Here is a 14,098-nt window from a genome sequence, read left to right on the forward strand (position 1 = left end):
ACCTTGCTGGGGTCATTTGACCCCAGTACTCTTTCCTGCCATGGCAGGGGGTCGGACTTGATGATCTGCTCAGGTCCCTTCCGACCCTAATAACTATGAAACTACTTTATAAGAACAGCTCAAAGGGCCTGACCTTTTTAGCCTAGCAAAACAGAAACTTAGAGAGGAAAGGATGGCTCTGTCTAAATATTTCAAAAAAGTAAAAACAAGGGAGAGAAAAAACTTCTTTAAGCTAAGGGGGAAAAAAAGAAAGGGGGGAAGGGAGGAACTGGCCGAATACATTTAGAATGAAAATGAGGTTTATAACCATCAAACCAGTACAACTTAATGAGCTTGATTCATTAATGAACAAGATTATATGGCATGGTTGCCTGGGACAGCACAAAGAGACTGAGACAAGAAGTCCATTCCAGTCTTATGTTCCTCATAAATAACAATCATTGCCTTGAAAACCTGGGACCATGTAAGCCAGATCTTTCTGTTCTTTATTACATTTTACAAATATTACACATTACAACAATGACTTTTTCAAGTTGGAATCATAGTCAGATCCCAAACAGTGTATACTGAAATCTGGCTTTTTAAATTCATCGATTGTTTGTAATTTATTCACTCAAGTTCTTATGCAAAGAAAAACAGGTAGGAAATACAACAGGCTGACAGAAAAATGAAATCCTGGTAAAAAAGACAAATCAGAAATGCAGCTCTGCCTCTTGAGTCATCTGGTATTTACTATTCCTTTTTAGAGAATTACATATTTTACAGCAATTGAATCTGTAATAAGTCCCCCATCTGTGGGACCCGTTGAATAATACTTGAAGAAAACTTGTACATAACTTTTGGAATATTTTATTAATAAGCATATTTAGCATAAGAATATAAATTCCTCATTTAAAACTGTAAAAGTTCCCCTGCACAAGGGGAAAGATGGAATTTTATATTAACTAGTTTACAAATTATTGCCCCTTCTGTACTCCAGCTCGTCACCCTAATCCAGCAATAATTTATGCATGTAAATCCATTACACATGTGCATAAACTCAATGGGGCTACCTGTGTGTAAAGATGAGCTCATAAGATCTTGCTTCTTCAAAGACCTAAACACATGCATAACTTCACATACTGGAAAAAGTACCAAGAAAGTTGATGGAAATATTGAGCATATAAAATGTAGTGTATATAAGTTTCCTGAGGATATGTTTACACTTTCAACTAGGCTAAGGAGTGCCACAGAGCATCCAACTCCATGCTAGAGTCCCGAAATATAATGTAGCTGCTAATGGGCACTTGCCCAGTGCTGCTCATTAGCTGTCTATCTTGACTATGTTTATTGGCAGGTGCTAGCACTGCTTAAATAGGTTTTGGTGGGGTGCTTTTGCACTTCCTGGCATAGTCCTGAGGTGAAGGAAACATGCCCTAAGCATTAAGGGCTTGCATACTTAAGACCCAAATCAGTTAAGGTGGGGTGGGGTGAGGTTCATATATTTTCATTTCTGGTTTGGGTTGTAACAGAGATAATTTCGTTGAGCTCACACACTACAATGCACATATTGGATGAATTTTATCTAGCTATTTTTCATTGACCCTGACCAGAAGCTAATGTCTGAATACTGGACAAAGAAACAAAAACATTTTAAAATAAAGAATTGTGTTTAAAATGAGAAGGATGCTAAAAGGATTATTGCCAGACCTTCCAGGATTGGGGTGTATTGTGGCCCTTTTAATGGGGAGCAAATATTGATTTTCAGTATTTTCCAAAACATGTGTGCAGTTTAGAAGCTGCAGGTACTAGCTGTATATTGTGAAATCATTTGGTAAGGTAAGTGCAGCTGGTGGGTCTGGAGTTAGGTCCAACTCTAGGTCTAGTTGGTAGGTTAGCAGTGTTAAAGCACAGCACTGCAGATATAGAGGGAGGGCCATTGTGAAAGCAGACATTGGTTACAAGAGAGTCCAGAGATAGTGGGAATGAATAAAAGCTCATGAGACACCGGCCACATACAGGTGTTATGCTTCTATGGGGAAAACTGAAGTTCTACCAGTAGAAACTATATAAGCATACAGGCATGGATTCAATTTCTCCCAGGAGAAATATGTCTCCTCTAGGAAAAAGATCTTCCAGGTCTCAACCTGTAACATCTCCCTTGCAAGAGAAACTCTCTCACACGAGTGAATACTTGCATGCTCCCCTCCTGGTCTTGTTCGGGAGAAGAGGGGAGCAGCAATAGTAGTTGTTCCCTGCCTGCTCCCAAAAAAAGATAGTCCCTGGTTTGGGGAATGGGAGGAGATCTTTGCCCCAATGGATAGGTCAGAGAGGAAAGGGCAACAGCAGCCACTGCTTCCTCCCTCTTCCCCAAACTGGGCAGTTTGGGAGCTTCCTCCCCAACACATGACATTTTAAGAGCCTTGTGCTCAGTCCCGTTTGTGGGGTTCCCTGTCTGAGGTGTAGGCAGGGGACTTTGCCCTACTACTTCCCCAGAAACAGGGAGAATGGAGCAGCTGCTACTCCCTGTGTCTTTTCCAGAGTAATCACAGGTCTGGGGAAGGCACGGAGAGCAGGAGAGACGGGGTGGCTACAGGCCAAATGCCTATACTGCTCCCTTTCCTGGAACAATTTCTGGCAGTGAATATTTCTCAAAAATTTCCCTTACTAGTAATGAAGATTTTTCAAGGCCGTTATTATGAATTTGGTTAACATACATCTGAAGAATATTTTAATTATCTTTGGTTTTGTTTTCCAATGGGCACCTAACAACTAACAGACTAAACACAAGTTAAAGATCAATTTTGATTATCAACATCAAGGCGGGCTTTTAAACCCGTAGAGAGACACAACGTGTAGCAACCTGGAAAGACCTGAGACTAGAAACTCCCAGGATCAGCAAGAGCGACATTTAAAAAAGACAAAAGTGCAATTTCAGGCCTTTAAGGGGAAGGCACCATTGGTACCCAGGAGAATCATTATACTCCATGAGCTGTCACATTTAAATTAATAAAGAAGACGCTATCTCCATGGAAATAACACCTACTTAGATGGTTAAGCACCACAAAGGCACAGGAATCAAATTTAAAAAATGCCTAAACTAAGCATGGTTATAGCACATGAGTTTCTATGGGCAAGGGTACATAAAGGAGTGAAGAAGCTGGTATTACATTTAGCCACCTTTGATTCCCCAGCCTGTACAGTCTGGTACAAATCTACAGCTGGGTTGGGTGGCGGCTGCTTTTGCAATGAGTCTACAGTGGAGCCCATTCTCATGCCTCTAGAGCTGCAGCAAGAAATCTTAACCACTCTTGCACCACACATCAGCAAGATGTCGCAGTAATGGATAGAAGAGGGACAAACCCTGTGTTCTGTTTCTCTTTCTCTTTCTCCTTTTCAAGTTACTAAGAGGGGGATGGCTGAGATTCTTCATGGCATCATTTGTAATTTTTATATCCCAACTCTTATTTTAAGAAGCAATGATGATTTATGGAGCCCTAGATATTTGGTTGAAAATCAATTTGTCTATCTGACCTTTGCCCTGCAAGCAACTCCTCGTACAAGGTGGATCTATTGTCTTCTGTATATATGCATGCATCTGTATGTACAGGGTCATTTGTGGTAGTCTGTGTAGCAGAACACAGGAAAATCAAAGCACACTAAAACCATAAGAGGCTTTGTAATAGATTCCTCTAAATCTCTTTATCTTGGGCCCCTGACAGATGTTCACTTTAAGACATAATGGGATCTAATCTTTGATTCCAGGAGTCACGCATTCTGCCATGCCACACATGCATGTAGGAGGAGCCCAACCTGACAACCAGCTGCAAGCATGGCATCAGGCTACTGCAGCTATAAACCTGGGCATCATACAAATGAGCCACAGAGTCATTCCACATTATAAAAGAATAGCATATATCCACATATATGTGTAATAACTGTGGGGCTCATTTACCGAATTATCATGTCTTTAATTGAGTTGCACGTGTAGCTGGGTTATTACTTGAAGCACAATCAATCTGTTAATGACTTAAAGGTCATGTGGGCCTTGGCATTAAAGAATGAGAATTTTGTAGTTGTAAAGACAACTGTCTTTAGGAACATGGAAAATGCTATAAAATATCCAACCAATGGCCCATCTAACCTACTCTCCTGTATCTGACAAAGGCCAGTATACTACGAGACATCTGAAAGGAAAGGAAGTTTCTTCCCAGGGTGAAGTTCTTAGTTGTCAATTTATGTCCTGACTGAGAAAGGGTAGTATCACTTTTACATCCATAATGTATCTCCAAATATTATTATGCTGCCATATTTAATCCGTATCCATACTGCATGTCACAGGTGTGATGATGTTTTTGACACTGACGAACACTGCTCATAGGATTTGTATTTAAGAATATGTTTTTCTGTGCCCAACTCTATATTTGAATTGCTTTGAGCAAATTTGAATGAAATAATGTAACAGTCCATTCAAAATGGATCTAAAGATTTTCCAGGGCCAGTTAACAATTTGGATAATTTTACTGATTTCATTTTTTTGCATTTCTTCAGTTGTGAGCTGAGGCTGGCACTAACAGGATAAGTGTTAGAAGTTTTTTTGGCTGTATTTATATCCAGCAGAATACAGAGAAAGAGCTAGAAATCTGAACAGAAAGCCAATTGTTATGAAACTGGGTTTCTGTACTCTATAGCTTGAGAGAGTAGAGATAGGCATCTGGGCTTACATCCTGGTTTCACTGAAGTCAACAGTAGCAGTGACACTGACATTAATCAGGCCAGGGTTTCACTCCTGATCTTATGGTTTTTATCCAAAGCAACTCTAAGTAATCTTAATGTCCATATGTCCAAACAGGAGTGTATTTGGTACTAAGCAACTTAATAAATGTAACTGTTCATCATGCAAGAAGTCCAAGACTTACTTGCAAAAAGTCGGGACTATTTGCATGAATAAGGGCCCTGCAACACATACCAACAATCTGAATGATATTTTTGGAAGATAGTTCAGGAAAAATATGACTACTTTATGTTTGAGTGACTAAAATGAAAAGCTATGGGAAGCAACAATATTTTGGTTAAAAAGACATTGCATAACATCTCAGACCCCAGGTGCCTGTCTGTCCCTCTTCATTTACAGCCATTCTCTTCTATGGGCTTATCTCCCTGATCAGATAACATTTTCCATGGTGTCTCATCTTCTTTCATGAGACATACAGAAAATAGGCACTTGTCCAAAAAAACCCCATTTGTTTAGTTTAAAACCAACTCCTACAAAGTATTTGCCAGAAAAAAAATCTTTGGCAAATATAAGGGGAAAGATCTTTTTAAAATGTAGTTAAAAATACTAACATAAAACTTAGGAGCATAAGAAATAGGGCTGTAAAGGGCCTCATGAGATCATCCAGTAAAGCCCTTCAAAACAAAATCATCCCTGACTTAACCATACCAACCAACTACTGCCAATGTGGAATTATTCTTCTACATAAAATTAGATATACCCAATCTGTATATATAAAACCCATCTCTCTCTATTTCCTTCCGAGAGCTCATAGTTTTATTGGCCTTTCCTTAATAACTATTATGTGGTATAGTTTTTCCACTGCATTAAACACACTTTTGTGAATACTGTTGCTGAAAATCAGATGACAGACTTAATTGGCCTAATTACATTACCATATTTGGAAAACTGTTTGCTTCTGAGCATTTCTTTTGAGGCAGACAAGCCAAACGTTGCATGCTAAGTTCTTGAGTTGTGCTTCTCACTTCTCTAAAAGGCCCAGGTAGATTTCAACTTAGTGTGCATAGCTAGCGCACCTGCTTTGAGCTCTGGGCACCACATAAGCTCCATTTGAGCCAAGACTAACTAGATGACTAGTAATGCCAAGGGCTTAAAGTGAAACCTAAACAGTGCACACACAACCCATTGGTCCCTCTAAAAAGGAGTGACATCCACCCTGAATGAGTGATACTATACCCATTAGGAACAGGAGTCAATATAATATTAAGTGTTTGCAGTGTCAGGAGTGCTCATCCCTAGGCCCATTACAGTTCTCCTGATTTTTACCATGCTCTTCAATTAAACGAAGAAACAAGGATATAACACTGCCTCTTGTGTGTGGTTACTGCAGATGGAAACCATTCCAACTTGAAAGTATTCCAAAACCTGAGGCACTGAGCTGACACGTTAAACTGAATTGATATAAAATCCTGTGTCTTGACATCACACAGTATCATTTATGACATGCTGGGCAATGACAATGTGAGTGATCAAAATGTTGTAGCACAGCAGATTGGAGATGGCTATGCCACAATTCTCATGAATTCCCGTATCTGGAAAGAATTAATTTTGTATAGGAACATTTTGCTCAGCTCCCCTGCAAAGCAATAGATTAAAACTGGATTGTACCGTTTACCCCTTGCTGACCTATGAATCAGAAAGTAGGATGGGTAAATGCAACTATCAATCAACAGCAATGCAACCAGCATAGAAAGGGTTTGGAGGGATGTCGGGGTTGTTTTTTTCCCCTTTCTTGTACAGTTTTTAAAGTTACCAGAACCAGAACAGACAGTGATTAGATCTGTGCAGGTTATCTACCGGCATGATGAAGATGCATTAAAAAGAAAGCTAATTCTCCACACTGTTGAATAAGGCTCTGAAAATGTAGCAATAGATTAGAGTTCAGAAACAGCAGTTTATGTCATAGACCCCTCTCAGGATACAATTTGAAAGGTCCATCTACCACAGCCGGCAGGATTCTGCACCTCGATTCATGGTTGAATTTATTGGGCAGTTAAAAGCTTTACGGAACTCCTCAAAGTTGCTCATTGCACCAATAACTCTGTAAAGGATAAAGAAAACAAGTGTCAGGGCTCATTTGAAATTATACACCATCCATTTTGTACAATGATGCTCAATGTTTAAGGTTCACGTCTTACTTTTTTTCCTACTTGTGGGAGTTGTATTTCTACTTGCCCCACTCTCAGCTTTCAGAGAGATTAGGAATTTCAGGGAATTTTGTTCTTTCATTCAAAGGGTTAAGCCACCAGTTTTGCTATCATTTTTTTCAAAGATCAACACAATTTTGTGGAGCTTTATGTAAGTAACTCTGAGCAATCATGTCTGAACTTGGCTTTAACTTACCAGCCAAGGAGCCATGCCAAAATATCAGTGCATCAGTATCATATTCTTTTTCTTCACCCACAAAACATATAGCACAGGAAGCAGTTCACCTTTTAACCCTAACTGAAGAGACCATCTCCAGCTGTGGGGAATCATTCCTTCTCTTACAGCAGAGAGCCCATATTCTCTTCTTCCAGATTTGTATTTGTTTGTGCTATCAAAAGGTGATTACTTCATTACTGCCAGAATCAGATTTTGTTTGCTGTTGTTTACTCCTATGTTTTTAAGCCTCTGTGTACTTACTAATCTGAGATTTGACGTGCTACTAAAATGAGGGGAAGTCTCAACTAAGGGCAGAAAATGGCTCTATTACGTAATTAATCACATCTTTTTTCATTCTCCTCATTATGCAGCAGAGGATCACTTTCTCCCCACTATATGCAATCAACTTTTCAATGCAGCTCAGCATGGCAGAAAAAAATTCTCCTTATAGTGACTAGGCTTTTTGCTGGTAAGGAAATTTGTTGTCAACTAATGTAAGAACATCTAAAGGTCAGTTTTGTAAGGAGAATTATAATATACCGTTAGACTCCCAATAAAAAAATACAGCTTCACATTAAGGTTTCAAATAGATATTCAGGGCTTGCTTCTGGAGGGCTCTGCTTATGTAACCTGCAATGAAGTCACTAGGGATTCTTTTTGACAAATTGGGCATAAACTATATACAGCTATTGCCACAGTTAACCAAGCAGAAACTAATTCTTGAAAATATATTTATGTTTAAGACATTTCAGCTACTGTATAATTACAGGAGAGAGAGAGTGAGAGAGCTAGGAGTCTCACATTCCTAGAACATGGAAACATTCTCTGAGAAAAGTCTGTTACACAGAAATCAGAAGTAGACAACTGACCCCTTTGTGCTCAGGCCTGGAACATGAAATATGGAGGAAATCAAAGTATGTTCAAATCTAAACACATTTCAAGAGAGGTGCAAACTTCACAACAACAGAAGTCAGGATAATAGAAGCATTTGCATACAGATAACCGAGCTCTAAGCAAATGCAAGCTGATTTTACAGTAGTGTTACTAGACATGTATGAGTGGGGCACCAGCTTCAGATACTGGTTTAGAGGGGACACCAGAATGGTGACCCCAGACAGCCTGGGCTATGGCAGCAACAGCAGCAGCTACCTGGGTAAAGGGCATCTTGTGCTGCAGTAACAGCAGCCTGGGTGAGGTAAGACGCTCCAGTACTTAGCACCACCTCCCCAACTCCCCGGTCTCTGGCATCTCTGCCTAGAGCACACCAATCACTAGCTATGCCTCTGTGAGCTCATACTGCATTTACTCCTATGCCTTCCATAATGTCAGTACTACTGCACATCTTGATTAGCTGTCCAGATACCCAGGTAAATGATACCTGAACTGGGGAGGACTATGAGCTCCAATATGTATCTGTTCTCTTGCAGCTTCTGGTCTAAAGGCATTACATCGTACCTAACAGAAGGAGAAAGCAGAACACACATTATTTTGAATACATATTTTCAAAATGTAGCTGACGCTGCTATATTTTGTATATGTATTATTGCATAGATGAGACAGAAAGCAACCAGATTCCCCGATTTTTTCACCTCCACACACTTCTTATTTAGCTCTGGGTTGGTACTGTCCTGTTTTTAAGTCTCTAAACTGCTTGCTGTCCTCCACCCACTTGCTCAAGTCACCTGATCTTAGTCTCCTTCTCAGTTCTTTCCCCTGAGATTCATAATGAATGAGTCTTGCTCCCTGCCCTGAGTTGCATCATCTCAATAGTCACCCCCTCCCCTCTCATCATTAAAATTATCAAATATCAGTGCATTCTATATGAATTATCATGAGATTTTTTTTAAGAGATTCAGCTATAGCATTTGGTACATTAGCTCATTATTTTGAACATTGGTTTCTTTTTTAACAGGGCTTTTTTCAAGTTTTCTTTAATGGGCCTTACTTTACAATTCCTAACATACTAGTAATACCTGCCCTGCTTATAAATGACCATAACAAGGGGTTAGGCACAATCTATGCCAGAACTCAGCTTGCTCAGTACCTATGCTCTAAGTAACACAATCTGACTTCAAGGACATTTAGTGTACATCTATTAATATTACTATACAGGTGCCTCTTTTCTGAATGTGCACAAGTAGGTAAGGTGCCCGAAGTGGGCACAGAACTGAGATCACACACTTTGTTTCAGAGCAATAGCTAGAGCCATTAAACAGGATCAAATGAATCTCTGTTCAGAGGGTTTACAAAAGTGCTTTGTATCACTTAAAGCCTCAGCATGAAAGACTTAAGGGGTACAAAGAACCCTGCGCAATGGTGAGTTTTACTCAAAGTTGATAAATTATGTTTTCTGTTTTGATTATACACTCACCCCCACACTGCCACTGCTGCTCTGACCTCCCCACTTCTTGAAAAGTTCAAGGGCAAAGAGAGAGGGAGGAAAGGAGTACATGAGAGTGAGGCACCCCCTAGTCCCTTTCAGTACTTTAACTGCAGTTTAACCTGCAGAAGCCATCAGCACCAGGAAGTTAAACTACTTAAAAAGTGGCAGAGAGAGGATGCACTCTGATGAAGTGGGTTTAGAGAGCAGTAGCACACCATGGGCTGAGCGAGTGTGGCACTTGCTGCAGTCATGTCTTACAGGGTGATAGGGCCAGAAGGATAGAGAGGAAAACCCCAGTGGGCCATCCCTTGCTCCATGTGGAAGCCAAGAGAGGGAGGACAGATGAGAGAGAACTGCCCAGGGCCATTCTTTCCATGTTATGTTTCTGTTAGAGAAGCAAAAGGAAACGGATGACTAACAAGCTATTCTCAAAAGAATAATCTCAGTGAGAAAGGCAGGACCTCAAGGTTGGGGGTAGGAAAGGTTGAGCATAAGAGAAAACATGGAGAAGGCCCTTGAAAAGGCACCAGGAGAGAAATAGCAGAAAAAAAATAGTAGGTTTGGAAAAAGAATGGCTCTATATTTATAAGTCTCTTATATTTCATAAATGGTAGGGGTGGGTGGGATTCCATTTAAAACCAAGTGGGGGTTTCATTCCCTGTACCACATGAAGTGTAATAGACACAAACACCTTAAAAACTTTTTCCTGTACTCACATGGGCATAGCTCAGAAAGAAAAGTTGGTTGTGATTGAACTCAATGCCTGGCAACAAAGGCTCTTCTACATCACCTCTCTTCTCTTTAATCCATTTTCTATAGGCCTGAAGAGAGAGAGATATTGAGTGTTCTTCAGTAGATACAGAACTCAAGAGCAGTTGCTTTTACTGAACTGTTTCAGATTTTTTTCTCTTAGTATAAAGAAATAAAACAGTTGCTTACCCTGAAAGCCTCTCGCAAACCTCCATTGTCTGCAATGTTTTCTGCCAAAGTCCTCTTCCCTTTTACCTAATGAAATAAAGGAACATAATTCAATTGACTGTTTTATAAACTTCATGTCAAGGACAACTTTGACAGAAAGGGGAAAAAAACAGATAGAGGTTATGAGCCAAATCCTTAGCCAGTAAAATCTGCTCAGCTTAAGAAAAGAAAACTGTTTTCCAATGAGAAAATGTATTCAATATAATTTTGATTTATCTCAGTAAATAATTACTTGCTCTCCTATAGCTAGTCACCCTAGAGCTTAGATCCCAATGGCAACACAGTATAAAGTGGGAGCAATACACCAGAAAATCTGTTCTGTGCTTTCGATGAGTAGCATTTATTTCTCCTGAAACATATGTTGCTCTAGTTACATTTGGGAATTTGCAAAGTTTTTTTTCTTTTTCTTTTTTCACCTAAATAAGAGAAGCTACATTTATTTCTTCACATAACTTTCTATTTTCTGCTACAAAGCTACATTACAACTATCAGCGTACAACATAGAGGAGCATAGTTTCACAGATTCATAGATGCTAGGGTCAGAATGGACCTCAGTGGATCATTGAGTCTGACCCTCTGCCCTCAGCAGGAAAAAGTGCTGGGGTCAGGTAACCCCAGCTAGATGCTTGTCCAGTCTCTTCTTGAAGACCCCCCAAGGTAGGGGAGAGCACCACCTCCCATGGAAGGTTCCAGATTCTTGCAACCCTTACTGTGAAGAAGTCCTTTCTGATGTCCAACCTAAATCTTCTCTCTATCAGCTTGTGGCCATTGTTCCTGGTTATTCCAAGGGGTGCCCTGGTAAACAAAGCATCTCCTATCCCTTGTTGTCCCACCTGGTGAATTTGTATACTGCCACAAGATCCCCCCTTCAGCCTTCTCTTGCAGAGGCTGAAAAGGTCCAGGTCCCTCAGCCTTTCCTCGTAGAGCCTTCCCTGCAGGCCTCTAACCAACGAATGGCTCTCATCTGGACCCTCCAACTGCAGCCTGATGCTCCCTGTAGAGGGGAAGCATCACCTCCCTGGACCTGTTTGTGAGGCACCTACCAATGCATGACAAAGTGAGGTTAGCTCTGCTAATTACTTCACCACATTGACAACTTATATTAATCGTGGCGTCAACAACGACTCCGAGATCTCTTTCCATTGCTGTGCTGCTAAGAAGGTCATCCCCCCTGCCTATAGATGTGCTGGTGATTCCCTCTCCCTAGGTGCAGCACCTTACACTTGTCCTTGTTGAATTGCATCCTATTGTTCTCTGCCCATTTCTCTAATCTGTCCAGGTCCACCTAGATTCATTTTCTTCCCATCAGTGTGTTTACTTCGCCCCATAGTTCTGTGTCATCTGTGAATTTGGACAGAGTGCTTTCCACACCCTCATCCAGGTCACTGATGAAGAATATGCCAGAGAAAGAATAGTGTATAAAAAGTTTTACAAACTTACAAAGGAGATTTCTTTTCATTTTCTAGCATGGTTCCCAAAAAACAAAACAACACTATGTGTGCTATAGATATGAGTATCATTTAAATGCTTTGTTAAACCCCAGATCCTGATTTCTTGCAAAGAGTTACTATCATTTTCAAGAACTTCTAGGGTTTGGTTTTGTTTTGTCTTGTCTTGTCTTGTCAAGCTGAGCATCTATATTATTGCCACATCTATAAAAGTCTTAGAGTTACCAAATTTCATTTGGGATTAATCAGTTGTATTCTAGAATATTCATCTAATGAATTATAGAATAAAATTTAGAATCCTATTTTCAAACTTGATTGCCAAGCATGAAGAGATGATAAAATGAAGTAAAAATAGTTTCTGAGACGAGGCAAGGACAAACTATGATTGGCAAGATGGCTTGGTGAAAAGCTATTGTAACGAATGGGATTCTCTCCATTTGACTCTGGGTCAGATCTCAGAAATTATAGTGCCACAAAAGATTGTGAAAATGATGGAAGAACAAAAGAAGCTCTTTAAACAAATCTCAACACATTGCATTTTCAATATATCCAAATTGTGAGGCTGCATATCTCGCTATATTTCCTTTTCATTCTTTAAATATCTCAATAAAGACATTTTCATATCATAAGATACTTAAGACTAATAATATGTAAAAACTGCAGCATGCCTCCATGTTAGAAAGGTAAGTTACATGTGGAAAACGGAGCTCTTTGATGTCCATTGTTCCAGACAGAAATACAAAGAAAAAACAAGAAAATATGCCATCATCACCAACAGGGGCAATTTGAAAGGATCCAGTCAAAGTACTGTATAAAGGATAAACTACAACGCCCACACCTCAGCAAAGCTGTACTGAAGCCATGGTCCTGGTATGGCCTCAACAGCAGCTCCCACCTGAGCAGCAATAGCTCCGATTGTTCAGTGGGAAAGACACATATCTTTCTCATCATACTGGTAGCCCCCAGAAAGACAGATTGATAGATGAGCCAACAAAAGCATCATGGAGGAAGTGGATGAGTTCCTACATTATATCAACTAGATAAGTAGTTCTCAACCATTTTAGACTCAAGGAACCCTTCATAGACTCAAGCACCCCATTTAAAAAATCAACTTATTTATTACAGTGCTTGCCTATTTGCATAATAGTCTGAACCTCTGCTTGTCTGCTTATCTCTTCGACCAGGGCATATCTCCTTACACCTCATGGTAACCTACAAAAGATATTGTGGCACCCTTGGGAGCCCTGACTTCCTGGTTGAGAATCACTGATCTAGGTCTTAAGAGGCTCTTCTGTGGTGACAGAGCATAATCAGCTGGAGCTCTTTCATGTTTCGATTTGGTGACAGATATTATGGAAAATTTGAGTCGCTGGATTTCTGATTGGTCAGAGGAAAATCTTTTAGATAAGAGGTATAATTTAAACAGCCCTAGAAAAGATGCATTTGAAAACTGGGTGGTAATTTAAACAATATATTTCCTGTGAGAAGCAAGTGAGTTAAACCTGACTTTAAAATGGAAATGGAAAAAGAGCAGAGGGTGGGTCTTGTGAGTGAGAGTTCAACCCCAAACCATGTTTAAATGCTGGCCCCATGGAAGCAAATGAGTGTTTTTTCACTGATTCACAGGCAATTGGTAGAGGGGGTGGGGAGGCACGTGCCCCCCTGAGATTGGCCCCCAATTTGGCACCACTTGGGACAGCAAACTGCAGCCCCGCAGAGCTAGGCAGAGAAGCCGTGGCTCCTCCTGCAGATCCCACAGCAGCCATAGTTGAGGTTTGATCCCACCACCCCACCTGGGGGGCGGAGGTAGCTTTGCCTGTATACTACAGACAGTGGTCTGTAGTTTGCTGAGCTGGCCCCTTTTGGTCCACAGTTTGCTGGGCTGTGGCATAGAAAGATTGGAAACCCCTAGTTTAGGGCCCCACCCTGTCATAATCCAGCCCTAAGCATAGGAGTGGATATGGAGCTTTTAGCCCGCCTTCGGCCCTGCCCACAAATTGTGCCCCTCCAGACTCAGGACGCACCAGTCACCCCTGCACTGATTTCAATGAGTCCATTTCATAGTTTCATAGTTTCTAGGGTCAGAAGGGACCTGAGCAGATCATCTAGTCCGACCCCCTGCCATGGCAGGAAATAATACTGGGGTCAAAT

General features: G+C 40.6%; 1 protein-coding gene across 2 annotated transcripts in view; it reads right to left on the reverse strand.

Moving 5' to 3' along the window:
* Positions 1-458: 458 nt before the first annotated feature.
* Positions 459-14,098, reverse strand: part of PHEX (phosphate regulating endopeptidase homolog, X-linked) — a 172,791-nt gene continuing 159,151 nt past the window's right edge. For both annotated transcript variants that reach the window (XM_019529177.1, XM_019529178.1), the window contains 4 exons: positions 10,461-10,526; positions 10,238-10,342; positions 8,517-8,593; positions 459-6,815 (listed from right to left, as the gene is read on the reverse strand). In XM_019529177.1, the coding sequence (XP_019384722.1) occupies positions 6,713-6,815; positions 8,517-8,593; positions 10,238-10,342; positions 10,461-10,526 (351 nt within the window). In that variant the 3' untranslated portion in view covers positions 459-6,712. The remainder of the gene's footprint in view (positions 6,816-8,516; positions 8,594-10,237; positions 10,343-10,460; positions 10,527-14,098) is intronic.

The sequence above is a fragment of the Crocodylus porosus genome, unplaced genomic scaffold (assembly GCF_001723895.1).
Source record: "Crocodylus porosus isolate Cpor-Errol unplaced genomic scaffold, CroPor_comp1, whole genome shotgun sequence".
Lineage (NCBI taxonomy): Eukaryota > Metazoa > Chordata > Crocodylia > Crocodylidae > Crocodylus > Crocodylus porosus.